At 38.8% G+C, this 24649-nt stretch overlaps 1 protein-coding gene across 2 annotated transcripts in view; it reads left to right on the top strand.

Annotated features, from left to right (window-relative positions):
- The window catches only part of CAPS2 (calcyphosine 2), a 29435-nt gene extending 8419 nt beyond the window's left edge, over nt 1–21016 (top strand). For both annotated transcript variants that reach the window (XM_053406658.1, XM_053406657.1), the window contains exons 10-19: nt 1253–1372; nt 3766–3840; nt 5000–5095; nt 5192–5285; nt 8008–8126; nt 9471–9547; nt 12826–12980; nt 14479–14598; nt 18030–18126; nt 19887–21016. In XM_053406658.1, the coding sequence (XP_053262633.1) occupies nt 1253–1372; nt 3766–3840; nt 5000–5095; nt 5192–5285; nt 8008–8126; nt 9471–9547; nt 12826–12980; nt 14479–14598; nt 18030–18126; nt 19887–20062 (1129 nt within the window). In that variant the 3' untranslated portion in view covers nt 20063–21016. The remainder of the gene's footprint in view (nt 1–1252; nt 1373–3765; nt 3841–4999; nt 5096–5191; nt 5286–8007; nt 8127–9470; nt 9548–12825; nt 12981–14478; nt 14599–18029; nt 18127–19886) is intronic.
- Nucleotides 21017–24649: the final 3633 nt, after the last annotated feature.

The raw sequence follows: 24649 nt of genomic DNA, 5'->3' as shown, positions 1-24649 counted from the left end.
AAAACATGAAAACAAAAGATATTGATAATGATAAACTTAACCTACTCTTATTAAGCATGCATACTTAGAAGGTCTCCTTATGTTCAGTGGCATACTGCTGAGTAAATATAAGATTACGCCGTAAGATTATTATGTTAGGCATACTGATTTGTGCATAAGATCTATCGAAATTGATTTTGTAAATATGCAATGGTCATTATTTAGTACCTCTGAACAGGATGTAGAACAAATGTAAAAGAATCTGGCAAGCAAGGTCTAATGTGGAACAAGATAGGACTGCCACCTTACTTTTCCTCTTTGTGGCTGACAGAATACTCCTTTCTTGTTCACATCCATCATCTCAGGTCTGCACATGGAGCTACAGTATTCCTATTCCTGGTGTTAGGGAAGGAGGACAGGCAACTCCCCATTTACACATATTCCAGGCATGTGCAACCACACACACATGCATTTCTACAAACCCGTAAGTGGCACAAAACAGTGCAAAACCAGCCCTAAAAGAGTATGAAAACGGCAAAAATGGTGTGAAAATAGTGTCTAGCAATCCCATGAAGCTTTGCAAGTGAAATCCCAGAATCCTTTGCAGTCACCTTTGAGGCCTGTGAAGAGTTGGAGTTTGAGCAAGGATGTTTGGAGGGAACAATTGTGGTGGAGTTTGGTGGATTTTTGGTTTTTTAAAAAGTGTTTTTCAAGGGTTGCCAGAAGTTTAGGGGTTTTTGCAATGGTGTTCCCAATATACGCAATTTCACTTAAACACAAGGTGCCTCGGAACATAGTCCCTGTGTAAATGGGGAGTTGCATGTATTTAAAAGAACCCAGAAGAGAATCATGTTGTGAGGCACTGTGAGCTGAGTGGCAAGAAGGATGGGAGAAAGAGTTTAGGGAGGAGGTAGACTACACCAGGTGTGCCTGTCCTTTTTCTCTCCCACTTCCCCCTCCGCTCATCAGTCCCTGTGCTTGTTTCCAGTGCATCCTGCCTCTGCGACAGAATTGTGACCAAATCTTTTGTTGTGAATAGGGTTAAATGGTTAAAGCATTGCTAACTTAGTTATACTGTGTAATTTAGATAAAACATTCATTATTTTAAAATTGTATGCATAAATTTGAATGCATAGATTCTGCAGCTGTCTCTTGATGTCTTCTATGTAGTAGCTAGTTCCAGTGTAAGAATTTGACTTTATATTTTAATTCTATAAAACTAGTTCCATGAAATCATGTGGGGTTTTTGGGGTTTTGTTTGTTTGTTTGTTAGAGCTGTGATAAGTGATCCAGAACAAAATGGGAATGCTGATACTTATGAGAAGGATCTTATGCTTCCAGGATTAAGGACAGCACCTCTGCGCTTTAGAAAAAGAACATTACATGAAACAAGGTAAGTATATGCTGTTGTGTTTGCTTGTCTTACTGAATATAGCCTTAAAATTATTTCAAGATGAAGCTTTGGTTGATCTAAGACAGTGTATCTGCGTTTCTGTGTTTCATCTAATAGAGAGCCAATCACTCAGACCTGTTTTGTCTTTGAAATAAATGTTTTGCTTTTTTCTTCATATTCACAATTTAGTTAGGGTTTAAGACAAACTGTGGCTTATTGTGATGTTTTAACTGGATCATTAAATCTGAAAGAGCCCAGGTATAAGAAACATGAGTTATTTTTTGTAACAAAGTAACAGCTAGCTTTTTTCCACAAATGGAATTAAGCAGATGAAAGATCAACAAATGCAATATACACCCTTGGATGAACATTTCTAATTACACTTTTAAATAAGATTATTCAAAACAGATCACTGATCAGTTGTACTATGCTCCTTACAAAAACTCTGCTTTGGAGACAGGACCCTAAAAGATTTCATCAGTATATTTTGACAGGAACATATTATATGCCTATATATTTTGATGGGACCAACCCAACAATCTTCACTATAGATTGAGACTAAGGGTGATATTCAACTAAATTTTTCTAAGACTAGACCCATTAAAATTAATGAACATAAACATACCGTTCATTATTAGGTGTCCAACCAGACAGCAGTATTCTGGTTGATTTCATTCTAGTAAACAAAGCTATTGAACTGGAGCAGAGCCTGTTGGACCTCATGTGGCAACTGTTCTTCCCTGGGCCTTTCCTGGGATTATTGCAATGTGGGGTTGCCATTGAAGATGACTTGGAAACTTCAGTTGGTCCAGTATACAGTAGTAAGATTACTAACTGTGGTTCCCTTTGGATCACATATAACTCTAGTTTTAAAATATCTGCATTAGTTGCTAATTTATCTGCAGGTCCAATTCAAGGTGTTCACTTTAGTGTTTAAAGCCAGAAATCACTTAGCCCCAAATATCTGAAAGACCGCCTCTTTCCCTACAGACCCTCTAGGATGCTAATATCAGCAGAGGGGGCCCTCTTGGTTGTTCAGAAGCTAAGGAGTGGCAGCCCAGGAGAGGGCATGCTCTATGGCAGTCCCTAAATTGTGTGGAACTCCTGCTCCACAGAGGCGCATCTGGCAACCTTATTATACAGTCCTTGATGAATGCTGAAGATGTGCCTCTTTGACCTGCCCATTGGCAAACGAGATATATATTTTTAGGACCCACCTTATTTTTAATTGTATTTTTTATTTTAAGTTTTTAAAAACTGCTTTAAATTGTGTTTCAGTATGAAAACCATACTGGGGCCTTAGAGTAAAGGGTGCATAATAACATTTTACTACAGTTTCATAACCGTCAGCCAGTTTGGTAATATCCCCGGAGTTGTCCTATCTAGTGCTTAGTGTGTCTTACCATATGTCAATAATCTAGATAAAATGGAAATTGTAGCCCCTTTCATGTGTAAATCTCATGGAGGCATCATGGAAAGACCAGTGTCTTACATGCAGTGGGCAGAGGTGGAGCTAGCTGCTCCAACACCTGGAGCGGTGTACATGCTGTGCACCAGGGGGTTGGGCTAGCCGCATAGGGAAGGGGCTAGCCATGCGCAGGGGCGGGGTGAGTGTCCCGGGGGGCGGCAGCGTGGCGATGTCACCCCCCTCAGGGATGACACCTGGGACGGACCGTACCCACCGCACCCCCCTTCCTCTGCCAGTGACTGTGGGCCCTATCTGCACTTAAGAAGTCTGTATGTGTGCTCACACATAGGGATTACTAACCATGTGGAAGCCTAATGCATGGAAGCCTGTGCACAAGCAGCAGCTATTCATCCCTAGGCCTTTTTAGTGGAGACATCCATGCCAACTCTTGAACACCTGGGGTGACCCAGCTGTGTGCCTGATGCCAGGGCCAGCGGTGCAGCTCCACTCTCTACTCATTGGGCCTACCCTGTGTATGACTTGGTTGAACATCAATCAATGTTACAATTGATTTTTTTATTTATTACATAGTTTCCATTTACGTAATTGTAAGCTGCCTCAAGTGTTTTGCAGAACAATGGGATATAAATATTTTGATAAATAAATAGTGTTACCTACATCATTGTAACGCTGAACTGAAGTGGGCAGTTTAGATCATTAAGGAATTTCTTCACAGTGTTGATCTCCACTAGAGAGCTGTGAAAAAGGAATGTGGCTGATAGCATAAATAGTGAGAACATATTTCCTGTTGTATTTGTTGTTGGTTTGTTAGCAATTGGAATTCACACGTTGACTTTGCCCACTGCTTTCATGATTTGTTCTCCTCGCAATTCATGAGCGTTTTTAGGTTCAAAAGTAGCTTGCATGAGGAATGTTTAATTTTGCTTGTGTAGATCTTAACTAATACTGTGAATTATTTTTACAGAATAAGGACAAGGTCAGCATTAACTGAAAATGTGCTTTCCAACAAATTACGCTTTGATGGTAGAATACTGTCAAGGTATGTCTAAAACTTTTTAAGTATTTTGTAATGCAAGTATGTTTTAACTGAGGATGCTCCTTTCATGTCTGTATCTTACTCCAATAGTTTCTAATAAGATAATGAAATAACATTGCATGTTTTTCCCTGAGGAAGTCTTGGAAGAAAGGCAACCCAGGGTGGCAGACTAGGTGAGGAATCCTTCTGTATAAGAGCTGGGAGGGTTGGAAGGAAGGGCAGCCCTTGGTGTCACTGGAAGATTATCTGATCACTGAGATACAGTGGGTAAGATTGGAGTCACCATAAGCCACTGTGGAAATGGTGATAGTTTAGCTCCTTTGCACGCTCTCTCTGTGTAAAATCAAACTGCTGCTGCTATTGAAGGAAAGAGAAGAGGGTCAGGTATGATACTGTCTTTTGTGGTTTTTATTAGTTTTTATTTTACTGCTTTGTTATTGTCTGAGGATCCAGCTAGCTAGCTAGACCATTACTGATTGGTTAAAAATTATTGTTTGACATATTAAGTATTGTGCTTTGTAAGGTTTCAATTGTTTACTTGAGACAATATGCATCTGGGCAGTGGTAGATAGAGGAGAGGAGGCACAGAATACTATTTTTTGCAAGGAGGCTATATATATATCACACTGCCCTGGTGTTGGCGTAATGGGGTAATTATCTTTAGATGCTCTTTTATTGAGGTTATTCACTGTTGAATTGTTGCTGATGACTTATGTGTTACTTTGTATGATTGTTTATCTGTTGGTTGTTAACCACCCTGAGCTGCAGTTCGAAGGAAGGACAGGATAATAAACTAAAAAAGCTACGTGTGAAATATTGCACAACCTGTGTACTGTGGTCTTAGTCTAACATTGCATGAACAAAACAGGGGGCTGCTGTATGCACATTTTAATGGATTGAAAAGCTCCATTCATAAATAAGAGTTTTGTGAATGTAGCCCCAAATTGTTGACAAAACTCTTTCATTTGCTTAGAGGAGGTAAGAGGTAGGGATTTGCCTGCAAGCATAGGAAGTAATTCATTTGTTCATTTACTTTGTATCTAGAAAATTATTCTTATGGTAGATGTTGATGTACCTAACGTGCCAAGTTCTTGTCTGTTTGGTTGATAGGGTTTCCACTATTTTTTAAAAAAACTTACGATAGCTTCTGTTACCATTATAGAAATGGTCGCGATGCTTGTCGAGAACTGATTGGATTTTTCTTTGCATATGACAAATCTCTAACTGTATACGAATATCGGCAATTTGGTAAAAATAGGTACGTAGAACAAGGAATAACTTCAGAATTTTATCAAATCATTACTGCTCAGGAAATGAACTTAAAGGTTTGGTTTTGCTTTTTAATTTTGCACAGAACAAATGCTCTACCTTTCATTCAGAAGGGAGTTTATACTCATCAGCGTGGACAGAGAAAAGGAAAGCAATACTGTCTAAGTGATGTCTATGTTGTAAGTATGGTGAACCTCTGTGACAATGCTTACCTAAGGGCTTGTGGATCTGCATTTGTTAGGTGTGGTGATTTGATCTTGGTATAATATTTTACTCTAGTTCCTCAGTACTAAACTAGACAAATTAAGTTATCTTGATTTCTGTGGCCAAGGAAAAATGAGCCAGGAACAACATCTCAAAATTGGGGCGGCATCAGGGGTGTGTGTGTTATTTAGTGGGCACAATGGGAGCTGCCAAATTTGCAGGGAGGTGTTTTGACAGGTTGGAGAAAGACTGAATGTGTACCACAGGAAGTTTTGCAAGATTGGGCTCAGAGGTTGGAAGATAGCGGCACAAGTTGGCAAGCAGGGATGAAGACTGCTCAGCAGTCCTATGAATTGAATTTTATCCAAAGTTGGTTGGATAAAATATTGGTTCCACAAGCACAGTAAATTTCTCTAAGTTGAAACAAAGCTGTGTCACTACAAAGTTGGTTTGAAGAATGTTAATCTGGGAGTATTATGGAAAGGAGACACATTTGCAAACTGAATAATCTGAAGTCTGTTGTTGAATTCATGGGTGGAGGTGGGGCTTCCATAACACCTCAGTGCAAAAGCATAAGTAAGCGGTAAAAATCTACTTAATCAGGAGAAGCACCTGAAGATTGACTAAAGAAAACTGGAGGGTATGTAATGTGGCAGATGATATATGCATATTTGTGTAGTTTTGTGATGAGATGTTAGTTTAATGTTCCTATTTTGGTTTTAATATATTTCATAAGGCCAGTTGCCTAGGAAAAACAGGGATGAGTACTAATGTGAGAAATGGGGGATGCTGCAGCAGCCTGGGCCAGCTTGGCAACTGCTGCTAAAGGAATCAGAATATTGGGAAAGTAGCTGTTTGAACTGTTAGACTAGGGAGAGGAAGAGAAGGAATGGAGGGCTAGTGAGGAAGGAAAAAGTGTTGTGAGCATCTGGTGAGGGGAGAATGATCAAGTGCTGAAAGCAGCTGTGGGGGTAGAGACAGAACGAAGCAGTGTTGGGGAACAGGACTGGTTATCCACGGCAGTCTGGAGCAAAGTAGGAGTGTCCCTTCTCAGGAACACCACACTACCATAAGGGACTCAACTGGGGGAAAGTGGTGCAGTGTCTGTTCATCGTACAAGAAAGGTAAAGCTATTCCTTCCCTCATTAATAATAAGGATAGTTTTAACAAAGACATTTGTGTAGGCACTTTCCAGAGTGCGGACTTGGGAGTGTGACCCTCCACCTGTCACATGTCAGTGGATTTGCATTCTGTGCCTAAATCTTGGTTTTATGAATTATTCTGTTGAATACAGTATATCAATTGTAAATAGTACTGTATTAGTGGAATAAGACTGCATGTCTTACTTTTCCCACAAGAGGGCACTCAGTAGCAGTCAGGAAGGGGTTATTAATTGCTAACATTTATAATCAAATTACAACAGCTTTGTTTCTTAATGGGCATTTCCTTTTATTGACTAACTACAAAATGCAATGGCATGCTTTTTGCAAATTGATCATAATTTATTAGAATCTAAAAGGATTTATTGCAAAATTTTAAGACACCACAGCTGTCATTTTTAGGTGTATTGTTTTAGATATTGCTATTCTTTTTAGCATTCAAGGAAAACAACTAATTGCTGAATAATAGGTGACAGAAGAATTGTGTTCACTTTTTATTAGATGGTCCAGAACCTTGGGTGTGAACTAAATGTGTAAATTAATTTGAAGAGGTGCCAAATTATACCGGGCAGTTAAAACAAAGAGAATACTCCTATTGTGAGGCTTTTGCAATTATTCTGTGAACAGAGGGATAAAGCAAACTTGGGCTTTTGAGAATCTGTGACCCAAATTATTTGGAGCAGTCTTTGATTCTGCCACAATTGAGTCTCTAGTAACAAGTTTCTAGCTGGATAAAAGGGTATTGCAAGCTCCTCTGTATTTCTTCCGTGGTCATTGGGCTATCACAGCAGTCAGGATAGTTTTGTTAGCTGCTCCTCTGTTCCTCAGTACATGTATTGAAAGAGACTTCTGTAGTATTATATTTTGGAAATAAACAATTGAAGCTCTTAAGTTTAGATAGATTCTTCGTAACTAGTCATTGTTAAAGATGTCACATCATGGGGGGGCGCATCACCTTGAACAGGTGAACACTCTTAATTCATATTGCTATGAATCACTAAATACTGCTTTTCTCTTCCCCCGTCCAATTCCCATAACTAGACATGTCTTTAATTGAGTGCACCACTTTGAATGCATTTGTTCATGTCACTGTACTTGTAATTGTTCTAGTGACTAGAACTTTTCCAGGCTATGCAAGTAGAGAGGTTCTATGACAATGGGAGCAATCAACAAAGGCAGGGAGCAGATAAAATCATGTTACTAAATGAGGGCATTGTTAGGAAATAGAGCTAACTTACTGCAGGCACTTGGGGCATTGTGGGAATAGACAAGGTATTTGGGTGGAATGGAGCTTGTGCGTGGCTGGTTGGCAGAATGAGCAAGGACAGCTGAGGATTGAGAGTTCTAACTGAATAGTAGCTATTGTTGCTAGTATTGCTAGAGAACATTAGATAAACTGCTTAGAAGAAAGAAGAAAATACTGGTGTCTGTGCTTGCATAAGACAAACATATGTGAAATTGTTCATTTTTATGAAGATAGTAGTGATGAGTGAGTTATATTATATGGAATATTGTAAATCACTTTTATTGCTGACAGGGAGCAGACCTAACTTTTTTGAGTGTGCAACACCCTGCCCTTCCAGAAAGTATGAAACAGAAACCAGTATTTACAATCCGTGTCACAAATATTGATGAAACTGCTAGAGCTTTTCTAAAGTAAGTGACTTTAGTCTAACGGGTCAGATTTTATTTCTTGTCTTGAAAATATGTTCACAAATAAAGGTTTATGTTGACTTGGGAGATTTGGGGTTTTTGCTGGATCTCGATGGGCATAAGTGTTGTATCTGATTAGACAGATACTGTGAAGCTGAAATTACTAAGATGGGGAAGTGGGAGGGTCATAATCCTTCCCTTTATGAAGCTCCAGATAAATGGAGGAAACATACAGGCAACACTATAATATTACATGAATACATTATTATGTTTTCTTTCAGAAAATGCAACTGTGAAATTTTATCTGAAGGGGGAATCTGGTGTTGTGGGTGGTGAGGGGCTCCTTAATACTTTCTCCTCAGGCCATTTCCCTCCTTTAGCTGCTTGGACCCTGCAAGAGAAAAGAAACAGCACAAATTTCTCTTCAAACTGCAGCTGTAGCATATCCATTTTATAAAACAAAACACTTTCTGTAAAAAAAAAAAAGCAATGCGTTATATCCTCAAAAGGTGGGAATTAATCAGCAGTTATTCTGTTGAAGATAAAGGGAACCCTGAAGTAGGGAGCAGAACAAGAACGGAGAAACTATTAGGGGCTGGATCTACATTGATCTTTTAAACGTTATTGTAACAATATTAGATACATTGTTATAAAACGTCACCTTACCTTTAACATACTGTTTCCCTATGGCTGGTGGCTCGTTGCTCTGCAGTGCCCTCTGGTGTCACATTTTAATAACACATTATTAATGTTATAAACCACAAATGTAGATCCACCCAGGGTTTCTGCTGCCACAAATGCCACTTGCATTCCTGTAATCCTTGATCTGTACTTCTAGCACTTCCCTGATAGCATAGCAGGCCTAAGGTTTAGAGATCATCAGTAAAATCATAGTGGGATTTTTGGGAGGTGAGTGAGGGAAAGAACTCTTTAGCAAGACAAATTAGAAGAGAGGTAGTAATTAGAAGCAAGGATTGTAAAGATGCTAAAATGACAAGATGGGTGGTGGCTGGATAATCTTCTAAACTGGGTGGAAATATGCAACTTATTTTGAATTGGGTTGAACTCCCTCTGAAGAATCAAGCTCTGGTTGACCAGGTTGTGTAGGTAACTTAAGAGCACTTATACTAGCTTTGGCTGGTTTGCCAACCTAAGAAAGGGTGCTTTGTGGCATTTAAATAAATTGGTTTCAAGAAATACTGAATTTTGATCAGTTACTATAAAGCATTTTATAAATTACAAATAACTGCCTTTTCCTAGCATACCTGTAGGTGATAATTTGAGTAGATCTATGAAAGTTAACTTCTGTTATGTGTAGCGTGGTTCTAATGAATTAATATATTATAGGAATTTTAATGTGGAAAATGAGGAACATGCTATCAAACAAGAAGGTGAAGACAATATTATTTTACGGAATGTTCAAGGTTTGTATATCCCATACCATGTGCCTTCATGGAAGGATGGTTTTTGCTTTTTAACTATATTAACATATCTAGGCATAAAATCCCACCTTTATTACTATTACTATTATTATTATTATTATTATTATTATTATTACTATTACTATTATTATGTTTTCCATTAAAAAAGAAGGTCTGGTACTTTGTACCAGTGAGTGCTTTCACAGAAAAAGCCCTGATTATTAATATTTATTTGCTGCTTGCTACAAAAAACGTGTCTCATAGCAACTTACAATTTCTTTCAAAAAGCATATAATTCCAAATTAAAATATATCAAAAAGTTATTGACTTAAAGTGCTCATCCTGCAATAACATAAAAAGGATACATACTACCCCACCCAACCAAAGTGGAAACAGCAATTAAGAGCAGAATGCCAGCTAGAATCACTTCTGGTTTTACATATAAACTGAATGTACCTGCTTATCTTATCCCTTTTATTTATGCTGCCACCAGTGATTTTTTTCTAGGAAAACATGCCGGTACTCGCCATGAAGTTGTAATAGTAAGTGCCACACTTTTTAACAACAGCAACAAAAGAGGTGCCGGTACCGCGTACCCTTGAGTACCCCTGGGGGGGGGGAAGCACTGTCTGCCACCATTAAATTATAAAAAAGTTCCTATTCATATAACACACAATACTGGATTTAGTCATGGGATGAAAAGGCCGGAGACTTAATTTTAAAAGTCAAGCAATTACTTATTAAAACTTGTTTATAGTATTATATAACCGCATTATTTGTAGGTCAGATGCTAGATTTAAAAGATATTAGCTTTAAAGAGGTATCTCTTTTCTTGTTCTGGTTCTCTTCTGTATTCTAAGCCAGTAGCCAATTACCCTTATCTTCCTTTCTCTCTAGCTAACTCAGGCTTTACAGAGGACTTCGCCTGAAGTCTTCTCTTTGGTCAAGGTTCTTTTCCTCAGTTAACTCAAGGGCTTTATAAAGGATTCAACCTGGTCAGGAATCACTGTGTCCTGAGCACTGTGGAGAAAAGCTGTATATATGTTTGTTTATGTTCATGTTTTGAAATGAAAATAGTTTGTAGCCGATTTGAGGCTTTGTACTGTTACGATGTTGTAAGCCTGTGTAACAGTAGATCTTGGTGACAGATTCTGGCAGAGGAGATAAGAGACCTATTGCTTCTAAGATTTTATTAAGTGGGGCCAGGATCAGGTAAATCCAGTCTGATTGATCTAGGTGACAGCAGAATGATTGAGGTTCCATTCATATGGGTGTTAACTAGGTTTTGACAGTTGAGGAGTGGGGCGATAGTGATTTGATGAGGGCAGTGTGAGGTATAAGACCAGACAATAAAGAGGGGAAACTGAGGCCCATAATGTAATACTCAAGTGTGTTGTTATGCTTATCCAATAAGGATCAGCAGTAGTAAGCCAGGTGCTGAGTTGTTCTAAGACGCTGTCCTGTATATAGATTTTACCAAAGGAAGGTTGCACAGGTGAATTTGTAAAGTTAGCCAAACTGTCCAAGCAGCTAGAAATACAATTTGTGCTGGGATTATATTCTGGGGTTGGTGCATAAAGCCAAAATCATGTTTAGCCAAAACACTCTCTCTCTACACTGCCAAACGCTCTCCCAAGGTGAGTGCAATGGTGGGTACGATTGCCAACGTTTTTCTCCACCCAGATGTCCATACCCTTTAATTTTTTTTCAGCCAAGCACATAAAGATGAATTTGCACAAGTTAAATGTGCATAAATTGCTAGTTGACTGTACAACCAGAGGAACTTTTGGTTGTAGATGTAGATTGTTCCCAATACCTGGCCTGGGTTGTGTGCGTATTTGATTGGGGTGGAATCTTAAGGAATTTTATCTCCAGTGAAAGGCACTTGGAGGTTGTTGTCAACAACAGCCTCTCTTGAGTCTTCAGAAACTGTTAACAGAACTGTTAACAAATGCCTTTAAGACCCCAGTGTATCTCTTTCTGTAAATAGCATCCCTTGAATAAACCAACAATCTTAGTTTAAAGTTCATCTAGTAGTGCTGTCCCTTCTCATGCCTAACCTTACAGTACATGCTCTTAGAAGATTTTGAAAGCATTCTGACTGAATGGGTGGCATTCAGTTTTTAAAGGCGTTGATAGCTAAACCTCTGTGTTTATATACAAGTGAAGCTGTGGAAACCCAGTGTATCCAACATGGACACTTGTCAACAGCTGACAAATCTGGGTACTGTTATTTTAGAGCACTGCTGTTTTACTCTTTCTTTCTCTGCAGACTTTCTAAGAATTTCAGCCATGGTGTCCTGGCTGCTTCTCCCTGGACAACTACATGCTGCCACTAGGACCTCTCACGCCTCCAGCTGCTTCCTCTTGACAGCAGGGGCTTCTTCAGCTCCCATTCTTTTCATACTCTCTTTTTTGTCTTCTCTCAGACTCTGATTCCAGACTCTTCCACAGTAGTGCTGTGTCTGCCCTTTTATTCTTTCCTGTCAGACTCCTTTAACCAATCAAAAGGGTCTCTCTGACATGCCATTGGCCTTTAATTAAGGACCAGTGAGTTCAAATGGAACGTCCATTAAATGGTCTGTTACAGCTTGGCCTTTTTGATTCTGTTGACCCATGTAAATGTAACAGTTTCTGGTGCTAGCAGACATAGTGGAAAATTTCACAAGACACAATCACCTCTTTAGTAACTATACAAACATAGCTGTCCATTGGTTTTGTATACATTATATCTGCCAGGCCTCTGTTAGAAGTAAATTGACCATCACATTCAGCAAACTATTTACAATTCAAACAGTTTTTATAACATAACATAACGACATTAACTTATGTAACTTTCATTTCATAATGTTCTCCATGTTCTTGGATTTTTAAAAAAATGTTTCTGGTGATATTCCATTTTATTCCATTTGTGTCAGTGAATAACTATAATTCTTAGTTACAACCTAAAGTCCTTTTATTCTGCGAGATGTAATAATGTTAATAGTTTATTAACATTATTACATGTCCAGAAGAAATGGACTTTAGGTTGTTACTAAGAAATATAGTTATTTACTGATGCAAAGCAAAACCGTTATGTATCCATTTATTTGTTTATTTAAGGTTATCTCTTAGCACAGTGGAAGAAAATATTTTTGCATGCGCAAGGTCTGGGGTTAAATACGGGAAAAATATCTCATGTAGCAGGACTTTCAAAGTCCTCTGCCTAAGACCTTGGAAAAGAATTATAAGTCAGAATAGACAATATTAAAATGTTCCCTGCTTTTACCTTTTTTTTCCAGACAGGCTAAGAGAAAAACTAAGTAAAAGAGGAGTTCGTACAATTACAAGATTAGGAAAGTACTTCCGGGAGCTAGAAAAGAAACAACATGGAATTCTTACAAAAGCAGACTTCAAACAAGCACTGAAAGTGTTTCATTTAGACATTTCTGAAAAGGTATGCTGTCATGAACCCACTCTTCTGAGGGAATCTACTGATCCCCATCTGCAAACAGCCTAGTATGTTCCATCTAAAAAACTACGCTGGGTATATCTCAGAGGTAAATTGCTGCCACCAACCCTCTATGGATTGTTTCTTTCCCAGGGTAGAAAGCAGCTTCCCTGTACCAGTCTAGAACAGTTAAATGTATTTTTATTTAGAGAACATGGAGTTGGCATCAGCAGAACAGGTAACTTAGAAAGCAAAAGGAAAATATAAAAGCTTGCCTTCTCTAGCTCTGTATAAAATAAGTTGCTTGGAATCAACATTTAACATATTTTTATGGAACATGGACTTCGATTTTTATGCTGACATACACACCCTCCTTTTCAAATTTTACTTCTGGGAGGCAGAGTTCTTGTGGAATTCTTGTTTCAAGCAAGTATGAGAGGTCAGGCTGGTTGTCAGTAGTAATCTATTCCAAACCTCATAGTTTATCTAGCTCAAGACAAGTCAGAGACAATCTCCCTCCCACCCACTTCCCTCATTGCTACTGTAGAGGCTTCTAAGGTGACAGAGAGACTGGTTGGTCTCTTCTCTCTCCCACCCCAAGTGCTGTTGCCTGGACATCATTAATATGCTTGACACCATTAATGTGGATGCCAGATTCCAAGGAAAACACATATCTCAGAATTTCTGGTGCCAGGAACTTTGAACATTTTAGTTTCCAAGGGCCTGATAGCTGTACTAAGAAAGACATAAGCACCGTGGGGAAACTACATTTCTCCAGGTCACTGATAACTGGAACATTGCTGTAGGTCATTAGTTGCCACTTGTAAATTTGGACTAGACCAGACAATGGGAAAATAGTATTCTGATGTATACCTTCCATGGTGGAGATACTGGCTGAAAGCAGATGTGATTTAGAAATTAATATTATCATTATCTAGAGGTTGTGGTACTTAATCAAAGACCTATTTTTTTTTAGGAAAGTGGCTGTCACTTGAGAAAGACATTTCCTAGGGATGTCATAGGCAATAGTTGTGAGATCTCTTCCTAAAATACCATTTACTATTTCCTGACATGAGATTATGTTAGCTTGCTCTCATGGCAAACTTGGGGTCAGATTTTAATTTAAATACCATTAGGTTAACAAAATTGCAGCCAAAAGGGCTTTTTCACCATGCATGTTAAGGTGAAAATATATCTTCCATTATAACCTAGGACAAATAGTCTGCACCTTACATCTGGTTTACTTGGAAAATACAATTTGCTTCTACTGTGCCATGTTAAAATTAAAACACTTAATCTTGAAGTCTGCATCTATATTGAAATTGTTTTAAATATATTTTTTATTGTTTTGTCACCTGTTTGCTGCCCTGTACTTCTTTGGGATGAGGAGTAGGATAGAAGTTTAATAAATAAAAACTTGGCCTCTGCCATTGTTGCGTTATGTGTTAGTGTTAGGCTATGTGCTGAATTGCAACTTATTTGACACAAAATTCTTTAATTTTAGGAGTTTGAATCTTTGTGGTTAATGCTTAATGACAACAGAAATGATGAAGTTGATTATGCTGAGTTTACTCGTGCCATCCTTGGTGAAATGAATGAATATAGGAAAGCATTTGTGAGAAAAGTAAGTGGGTTTTAAATATATACATATATGTAGTTTATCTACATATCTGTGTGGATCACAGCAGACTATGGGGGGTTCTTAAAGAAATGGGAATGCCTGACCACCTTATCTGTCTTCTGAGAAATCTCTATGTGGGACAAGAAGCAACAGTTAGAACTGGATATGGAACAACTGATTGGTTCAAAATTGGGAATAGGGTACGACAAGGCTGTATATTGTCTCCCTGCTAATTTAACTTATATGCAGAATACATCATACGAAAGGCTGGACTGGATGAATCCCAAGCCAGAATTAAGATTGCTGGAAGAAATATCAACAACCTCAGATATGCAGATGACACAACTTTGATGGCAGAAAGTGAGGAGGAATTAAAGAACCTCTTAATGACAGTGAAAGAGAAGAGTGCAAAATATGGTCTGAAGCTCAACATCAAAAAAACTAAGATCATGGCCACTGGTCCCATTACATCCTGGCAAATAGAAGGGGAAGAAATGGAAGTAGTGAGAGATTTTACCTTCTTGGGCTCCATGATCATTGCAGTTGATGACAGCAGCCACGAAATTAAAAGACGCCTGCTTCTTGGGAGAAAAGCAATGAAAAACCTAGACAGCTAAAAAGCCGAGACATCACCTTGCGACAAAGGTCTGTATAGTTAAAGCTATGGTTTTCCCAGTAGTTATGTATGGAAGTGAGAGCTGGACCATAAAGAAGGCTGATCGCCGAAGAATTGATGCTTTTGAATTGTAGTGCTGGAGGAGACTCTTGAGAGTCCCATGGACTGCAAGAAGATCAAACCTATCCATCCTGAAGGAAATCAGCCCTGAGTGCTCACTGGAAGGATAGATCCTGAAGCTGAGGCTCTAGTACTTTGGCCACCTCATGAGAAGAGAGGACTCCCTGGAAAAGACCCTGATGTTGGGAAAGATTGAGGGCACAAGGAGAAGGGGAAAACAGAGGATGAGATGGTTGGACAGTGTTCTTGAAACTACCAACATGAATTTGCAGAAACTCCGGGAGGCAGTGGAAGACAGGAGTGCCTGGCGTGCTCTGGTCCATGGAGTCACAAAGAATCGGACACGACTAAACGACTAAACAACAACAAGTTTATCTACAGATAACTAAGAATTACTGATTTGCTTATTGCTTTATGGTTAAATGCTATCTAGAGGGACACGGGTGGCGCTGTGGGTAAAACCTCAGCGCCTAGGACTTGCCGATCGCATGGTCGGCGGTTCGAATCCCCGCGGCGGGGTGCGCTCCCGTCATTCGGTCCCAGCGCCTGCCAACCTAGCAGTTCGAAAGCACCCCCGGGTGCAAGTAGATAAATTGGGACCGCCTACCAGCGGGAAGGTAAACGGCGTTCCGTGTGCTGCGCTGGCTCGCCAGATGCAGCTTGTCACGCTGGCCACGTGACCTGGAAGTGTCTGCGGACAGCGCTGGCTCCCGGCCTATAGAGTGAGATGAGCACACAACCCTAGAGTCTGTCAAGACTGGCCCGTACGGGCAGGGGTACCTTTACCTATCCAATATATATACTTTAAGATCATTAATCACTATATGTTTTGAAGAAAAGTTTGCTTCCTCTGGTTTGTCATTTAACAGTTCTTGTTACCTTTATAATAATTGACTTGCCCCGTTGACTTTTCTGGAACAACAAATCAATACCTTTGAAACTACAACCAGAATTCTGCAAGTGTTGATACAAATTTTACTCATATGATTTTATTCTGTACTCCTTTTGGGGGCAGGGATGGGTTGAGACTGGACAAGTTACTAAAATTTGTTTCTTACCATCTGTAAAAGAGGAATACCGTATAAGTTTTCTGATAAATATTTCCAGATTGTGTCATTATTAAAAAACTAATCATGATTTCATTTACTTAAAGCATTTCTATACCACCCTTCTTAATATTTATTATAAGCATTGTAATGTTATCAGGGGGTTACTTGAGAGCAATCAGGCAAATTCCTCCCTGGTCAGCTGTAAAGCCTTGTTATTGGTGCCAAAAAACCTTCACCATGCAGAGTGCCACTCTTCCATGGCTTGCTCATTCACTGGCAGAATCTGAGAGTGGGCGGTCCTTAAACCTTCCCCAGCAGAGTAGTTTCTTGACGCCCAGTCTGTGCTTCCCCTCTCTGCGTGGAAGCCTACTGCGCAAGGAGGGCATGGGTAACGGAGGACCTCTCTCCTCCCCGCTTTGCTCTGGCAAGGTGTCCTGGCACCGCCTCGCCTCCCCCGAGCCCTGCAGCTCCTCTCCACTGGAGGCGTGGTTACTCTCCTCCGCTGAGGAGGTGCTGCTTCCCATGATCTTTGGGGGCTCTCTGTAATCCATCCGGCTTTTCCTCTCTCGCCCCTGAGCTGATGGCAGTTCCCTGACAAGCATTTCAGTTTGTAATTTGTTTCTCTGTCTTTGCTCTCTTTCAGTCTCTCTTCCTCTCTTTTGCACTTTTTGCATGCATAACCCCACAAAATGTGACTCCTTAAGGCCAGAAATTGGTTACGTGTGCCACAATAATGCACTGCAAATATCAAAACAAATTAAAGGCATGCACTGCAAAATAGTCTTTCACCTGCCCGTCAGTTTTGCATGCTAGAATAAAGGTATCATTCCTGGTATTTAATCCTATGGTCCTTGAATCCGTTAGGCATTTCACTTTGTGAAAATAGAACTGTTTTGAACAGTACCAATCTTTTTTTCTTTTCTTTGGCAACGGATGTGAAGGAGAGAGGAATTTTCTTTCTAGGTCATTTGAATAAAATTTGTCAGTTGGTGAGAAAATGAGTGAGTCAGTGAGAAAATGCTTTATGCATCAGGCAGAAAAAAGTGTTAATGAATTGGCAGTGTTGACCAAAAAAAATCTAAAAAACAAAACAAAACCCTTCACCCTAAACAGACTTGTGGGCATGAAATACCTGACTTGGATCCAAGTAAGTTACACTGATGTACTTAAGTTAGTCAGGTCTATTAATTTCAATGGGCTTAGTCTTTGAGTAGGAATAACATTGGAGACAATTTATATTTTGACCTAAAAGTCATTAAACAGCCTGCTTTCCTGATACCAGTTACAAAAGTTACTGTTTTAAATTGTATGCCACTTCCATACATTTTTTTAAAAGTGGTATAAAAATATTTTAATAAATAAATAAAATAAAATGCTTGCTTCCAGCGAAGTGTGTGTAGTTAAGCACACCCAGCTATTTACTTTACTATTCCATTTTTTATCTTTCTCCATACCCAACGTGGGGGTGTAGGTTCACAACTAAGATGATTTCTTTACTTATGGGTTTTTGTTTTTTTTAAAAAATGAATACTCTGTCTTTTTAAGGTCAAACCAACCAATTAATTCTTATCATTCAAGATGCCAGGTGTATGTGAGCATAATCTGTGTTTCTCTTCCTTGCTCTTTTCTGACCGTTGTCTTTGTTTCAGGCTTATATGAAGCTGGATTATAACAAAACTGGCAGTGTTCCTATGACAGATATCAAGAAATGTTATTGTGCTATAAAACATCCTCAAGTCGTAGCAGGTAATTAATGTACAAGAAAGTAATTGTTGATTTGTCTTGTTATCAACATCATATTATCTATCCCACTTCTTCTGACTAGCCCAACAACACAAAGTGAAAGGACGATGTCTATTCTGACTTCTCTGAACTTGTGGGGAAGGCAGGGTGAGTCACTCATATTGTGTGCCCTGTTTTGGTGTAAATGGCAAAAGATGGCTGTTGGTTTTTTTGTTGTTTTTTTTGGCCACAACTGCATTCTCTTGGCCTAACTGGAATAAGAGGCTGGTGCTCCCTTAGGACTTCTAAGATGTGCTACAGGATGGGAGGGACTGAGGTTACAACAATTAATGACTGGTCACAAAGGCTATTTGTGGATGCCTAAGTTTGTCCATTGGGACGTGGGTGGCGCTGTGGGGTAAACCACAGAGCCTAGGACTTGCCGATCAGAAGGTCAGTGGTTCGAATCCCCGCGATGGGGTGAGCTTCCGTTGCTTGGTCCCTGCTCCTGCCAACCTAGCAGTTTGAAAGCACGTCAAAATGCAAGTAGATAAATAGGTACTGCTCCGGCGGGAAGGTAAACGGTGTTTCTGTGCGCTGCTCTGGTTTGCCAGAAGCAGCTTAGTCATGCTGGCCACATGACCCGGAAGCTGTACGCCGGCTCCCTCGGCCAAGAAAGCGAGATGAGCACCGCAACCCCAGAGTCGGTTACAACTGGACCTAATGGTCAGGGGTCCCTTTACCTTTACCTTAAGTTTGTCCATTAGGGGAAAAAAATATTTGTTTTGATTAAGTACCAGATTTCCACGTACATATCTTTGAACAGATACCATTACAACCTTTTGGTACCACAATAAGCTGTAATGAACTCTGCTGAACACGTGACAAAAAATTAACATGTGCTCATTCATCCCAAGGCGAGTGGTCAATGCTGTGTCAATCGTATAGTCTGAAAAGGTATGAAGAAGGCTCACAAAGTATACAGAAACTGTGATCGAATTCCCAGCCCCCTCAATACTGATGTAACAACTCAGGGAGAAGGGCTCAAAGCTTTTTGCTTTTGGTTGATAGTGATTGAAAGGAGTAGATGCCTTGCACATTGCTTTCTGACCCATTTTAGTCACACTTTGGGAATGTGGGAAAGAAGGGAGCTAGCATCTTCTTGTCAACAATTCACAACTTATTTGAATGGCTTGCCTTACATTTTGATAATAAAGTTACCAACTGACTCAAAAAATGGACTATCCTGCTCCAGTTCTTTTAACAGCAACTAAGGTTTAATTTGTCATAATTGAACTTGAAAATATTGTCTGAAATATGAATATGAGTATTGATTATAATCATTGTGATACTGAAAACAAGGTAGTGATTCTTTCTTACTTTCTTGGTTTATTTAATTTAGAAAAAATATGGTGTAAAAATGGGTTTGAAAAATGGTTATATCATGGACATAGCAATGATGGCTGGTAACTTCCAAGCCACTATTCTGTGTATATTTATTAATAATTGTTCAAATCCATACTATAGAACAAGATTGCTTTGTTTAATTTCCTCATTCATATCTATAGATTGGGATAATGAAAGACTAAAAAATCTGAGATAAAATTCCCTTTGACCTTTTCCTGCCTTGGTTTGCCTCCTGCAATTTTCACTTAAGAAATCCCTTTATGTTAAATTCTTATCGTACTTTTAATAACAATGACACATGGATTTTGATTTTGTCTATTTTTCTGTTCTCTTGGCATCCCTGCCAACGTCTTTAATAATAAGCAATATTTTAACAGGTGATGCAACAGAAGAAGAAATTAGATCTTCATTTCTGGAAACTCTGGAGGATGCCTGCAGCAATGCTAATGAAGTGTCATTCTGTGAGTTTGAGGACTATTATGAAGGATTAAGTATTGGAATTTTGGATGATGAAGATTTTGTTAACACATTAAGGAACCCCTGGGGTATTTAGTGTAAACGTCTAGGTGGGAAGCACTACCAGAATTTGAAACATGTTAACGTCTTGCATGAAAGTGTCTCAAATTAGCCTGAAGATATTTCAGTAATTTTTTAGAATGTTGTTTGTTCATCTCTTTTGAACTTTACACTTTTATACTCTGAATATTCTTAATATGAAAGCTGTGTTTTGGTACAAATTCAGAATATTTTCCTGCCTCTGAAAACTCTTATTAAGACTACATCCTAGATAAGGAAACTGTGTGTTTTGTTAAATGGGAACTGAGTAAAAGGAGATATGAGAGAGGAAGTTACAGGTTTGATCAACATAGTTAATTTTTTTAAGTGATTGTATGCAACCACTATACAAAGACTGCTTCTAGTAAGTCTCTATAGATTTAGAAGTGCTTTTAAAGGCTTATTACCAGAAAGGCTGATACTGTTGCAATTCCCTACCAGTTTCTGACAGATCACACTACAAAATGTATCAACAACTCTTTCAGTGGTTTTCCCAGGTGCTTCCTATGTTTTTTCTTAAGTACAAACTCAATAGCATGGAAAGTTATATGCAGATGTGCTCTCATGACATTTTAGAAGTTGCCCATGGTAAGACTGGCATGCATCTCATAGCAGTAGCTACATTTCTTGTTAACTGCAAATTTTATCTGAAAAGTGAGTTCTAAATGAAGCATTGTACTTTTATAAAATGACGTTTTGAAAACACATCGATTTCTTAGCTTTTTCTAGAACTCATTGTATATTTTACTTCTTCACCCGTGTGCTTTCCTGATTGTGGTAGTGGTTGTTACATTGACAGCACATGACAACACCTACTGAAGATTTGTTTTATTGTGATTACTGGAAATGGTTGTAATTTTATATGATCTCATCTGTTATGTTTTAACTCAGTTGTATACCACTTTGAGATTTTATATATATATATATATATATATATAGAGAGAGAGAGAGAGAGAGAGAGAGAGAGAGAGAAAGAAAGAAAGAGAGAAAGAGAGAGAGAGAGAGAGAGGTTATAAAAATGCTTTAAAATAAATAAATAAATGCCTTGGTTGACGGGTATATGGTTTGCATATATTCCATTGTTATGATCTGCCATTATTTTGGTTGGGTGTTGGTTTGCTTTTACTAAAAAGGTAGAGAACAGCTTATTTGATCTTAATGCTTACTTTTTTATCATCCCACTAATATTATGTCTTTAAATTGTGCCTTTGAAATACAGATTATATTGATGCTGAAGAGATTTATTATTTTTATTCAGTAAAAAACCTTGGTAAGCTTGTTATGTGAAATATGCAATTTAATGTTAGAGACTTTTCTTAACCAAATTTCATTTTTAATTATGTAGTATTAAACTGTTATATATTAAACTATAGCATTAAACTATGGATGTTTACTCTGCATGCAAGTGTTGGCCTGTTTTATTATGTTATCCCATCTTTCATTTCAAGAACAAATACCAGGGCGGTTCACAAACAAATAAAATCCAAGAACAAAATAACAAGAATAAAACCAAGAATACAGTTACCTGTAATTAAAATACAACTACATTAAAATATCCATAATTAAAATATAAAATACGGAAGCTCATTAAAACAGCATAACAGTTAAAAACCATTAAAACTAAAATGAAAGCAGGATATTCAATTCAGGAGATCTGGGAAATATTTTCCTAAACACTATACGCCACACTTGGTGGTACCATGCCTCTAATGTGCCTCCTGAGAACTCTTTCGAGATCCTGGCTATGATTACCCCAACTGCAGTGATAAAATATCTTATTAGGTCCTCATTCAGTAAATCCACATTTTGGTCCATAAACAAATTACGTTTTTTTTCAATTTCCAAGAAGGTTATGTTTCAGAAATCCTCTGGTTTCTTACAGTCCCACCACATGTGGAAATGTGTTCCAATTGAAGTGCAGCCCCTCCAGCATTTTGCAGAGGAGAGCAACCAAGATGATAAAGGGTCTGGAAACCAAGCCTTATAAGAAACGGTTGAGAGAGCTGGGTATGTTTAGCTGGAAAAGAGGAGACTGATGAGAGGAGCTATGATAGCCACCTTCAAATATCTAAAGGGCTGACACATAGAAGATGGAGCAAGCCTGTTTTCTCCTGCTCTGGGGAGTATGGCTCAAAGCAATGGATTCAAGTTGCAAGAAATGAGATTCCGACTAAACATCAGGAAGAACTTTCTGACAGTAAGAGCTGTTTGACCATGGAACCAAGGTTGTGGACTGTCCTTCCTTGGAGGTTTTCAAGCAGAGGTTGAATGGCCATCTGTCATGGATACTTTCGTTGAGATTCCTGCATTGCAGGGGGTTGAACTAGATGACTTTCGTGGTCCCTTCCAACTCCTAAGATTCTATGATTCTGTGACTCTGTTTTCTATTCAGATGTTTTCTTTCCTCCCAGCAATATTGGACGGTCTTGCTACTCAGAAATCAGTGGGTGATGGCAGCTGCCAATCCATGTTTGGTTTAATTCCAGTGAAAATGGTGAAGACATGTGCTAATTTTCTTACCTTGTGACCCATAGGGTGTGGAACGGTACAGAGAGCGATAAGGACTATCTGAAGGACCCCATCACATGGCACAGCTTAGTCACTTTTCAACAAATATCCATTGTGATGTGAGGAGAAGATTCCATTGTAGTAAAGTATGAGTTAAATAGCTGTACTTAATTGGCTGAGGCAGCGATATTTTATTCTGTTTCAAACTTTATTAAGTGAATCCTTAATACTCTTTAGAGCTCAATCTAATTCCGAGATCCTGCTATTTTCCTCGACACAAATTAAATCCTGTAATCAAGCTGATACAAAGGTTTTTGCTACTGAATTATTTTTGTTTTGTGACTATGTTTACATAGGAGCACTAGAGACAACTGCATGTGGTATATGTGAATCCAGTAAACATGCCCGCACTGGGGTTCAATTAATCCCTACCCCTTCCCACAGTGTTTCAGAAACCAGAAAAAAGTACCTGAGATTTGGAAACTTGAAGCTTAAATGGCTGATTTCACGTAGTGTTCTAAGGATAAGAGGATTTAAGGTGCTTGAATGTCAAGCCAGTGCTCCAATTTCACTCTTTTAAAAATAACATTTTGGAATGGCCTGAAAGCCTTCAATCTATACAACTCGGGAGGGGGGGAGGGACATGTGATTGTGTTGTAAAGCCTGTCTTAACATATATTTGCAGTTGTCTTAAAAGGAAACTAATGAATCTTCTTTCAGGAGGAAAAAGCCTTGTGACACAAAACAGCCCCCTTCAGTTTGTATCAACTGCAAATCCATCCCCTACTGCAGCTGCACCCAGAGAGGAAAATAAGATTGAGGTGGCTTTCCATCTGACTAATCCCATGTCATTTACAACTGAGAAAGCTATAAAACCACCACTTTGAATTCCAGCTGGAAACTTATCAGAAGCTAATTCAGATCCTGCAACATGCTCCTGAACTGGTGCTCTAATTAATCTGCAAAGCATGACATTCTGCATAAGCTTTAGACTTTTCAGTCTCTTAGGATGACATTCAGTCGCAAAGAAACAAGGATATGGACAGTTGTAGCATAACCTTACAATGGAGACAAAATATAATACTTATTTTTCATGGTATAAATTAAAGGTACTCCAAATAGGATTAAATGAAAGCATTAAAGGGCTACCAAGCCAGATGTCTTCTGCACTAAAGCTATTTGGCTGGTTATTCAAGGTTTACAAATGAATCTTGGAGTTAAAAGGTTTAGAATTGCTACAGGGACAAACTATTGGCTTCTTTTTAATTAGCACACTAAGTCAGAAATATGCAAATTATTCCATAACCTAAGAACAGTTATGTAATCTACTACAGCATAGTGGCTTCATGTGCCTTTGGGTCTACTCTGCTAGAATGGCTGGTCCCTATATTTATTATGGCTCAATGTCACCCTGTGTTAGTTATTTTAGAGTGTCATTTATCTTTGTAGATTGAAAAGAGAAACAACAGACAGCAGAAGTGAGAGCCCGGATTATTGAACTTCTATGCTTCAAAGCTACAAGGTAACGAGGAAGAAGACCAGAAGCATTTAAAGCAGGCATAGGCAAACTCGCCCCTCCAGATGTTTTGGGACTACAACTCCCATCATCCCTGACCACTGGCTCTGTTAGCTAGGGATGATGGGAGTTGTAGTCCCAAAACATTTGGAGGGCTGAGTTTGCCTATTCCTGATTTAAAGCATACTTGACTTGGAGGAGTCTTACTATCCATCATACAATTTGATCCAGGAAGCAAATATTGGTTTGAGTGACTGGTTTCATGTGCAAATCCAGGAATATGATGTGGCACTATGAATCCTGAATGGAGGCTGCACAGTGATATTCCCACTTTTTTACTATATAGATAGAAACAATTAATAATAGTACTTGATCATTAGCCCTTTCTATGTAGGGAAGCAACACATTCAATTTACAAGCTATAACAGGAAGCTACTGAAGCTCTTCATAGAGACTTTAGTGGGAAATGCTGCCAGAAAATAGGCAGAGCAATCTCAGCATTGGTCCTTTGCAGAAGATTGTTCTGTTTCCATGGCAGTAGACAGCTCCATCCAAACAGAA

This window comes from Podarcis raffonei, chromosome 10, assembly GCF_027172205.1.
Source record: "Podarcis raffonei isolate rPodRaf1 chromosome 10, rPodRaf1.pri, whole genome shotgun sequence".
In the NCBI taxonomy this organism is placed as follows: domain Eukaryota; kingdom Metazoa; phylum Chordata; class Lepidosauria; order Squamata; family Lacertidae; genus Podarcis; species Podarcis raffonei.
The sequence above is the reverse complement of the archived record's forward strand: the minus strand, read 5'-3'. Positions and strand labels throughout refer to the sequence as shown.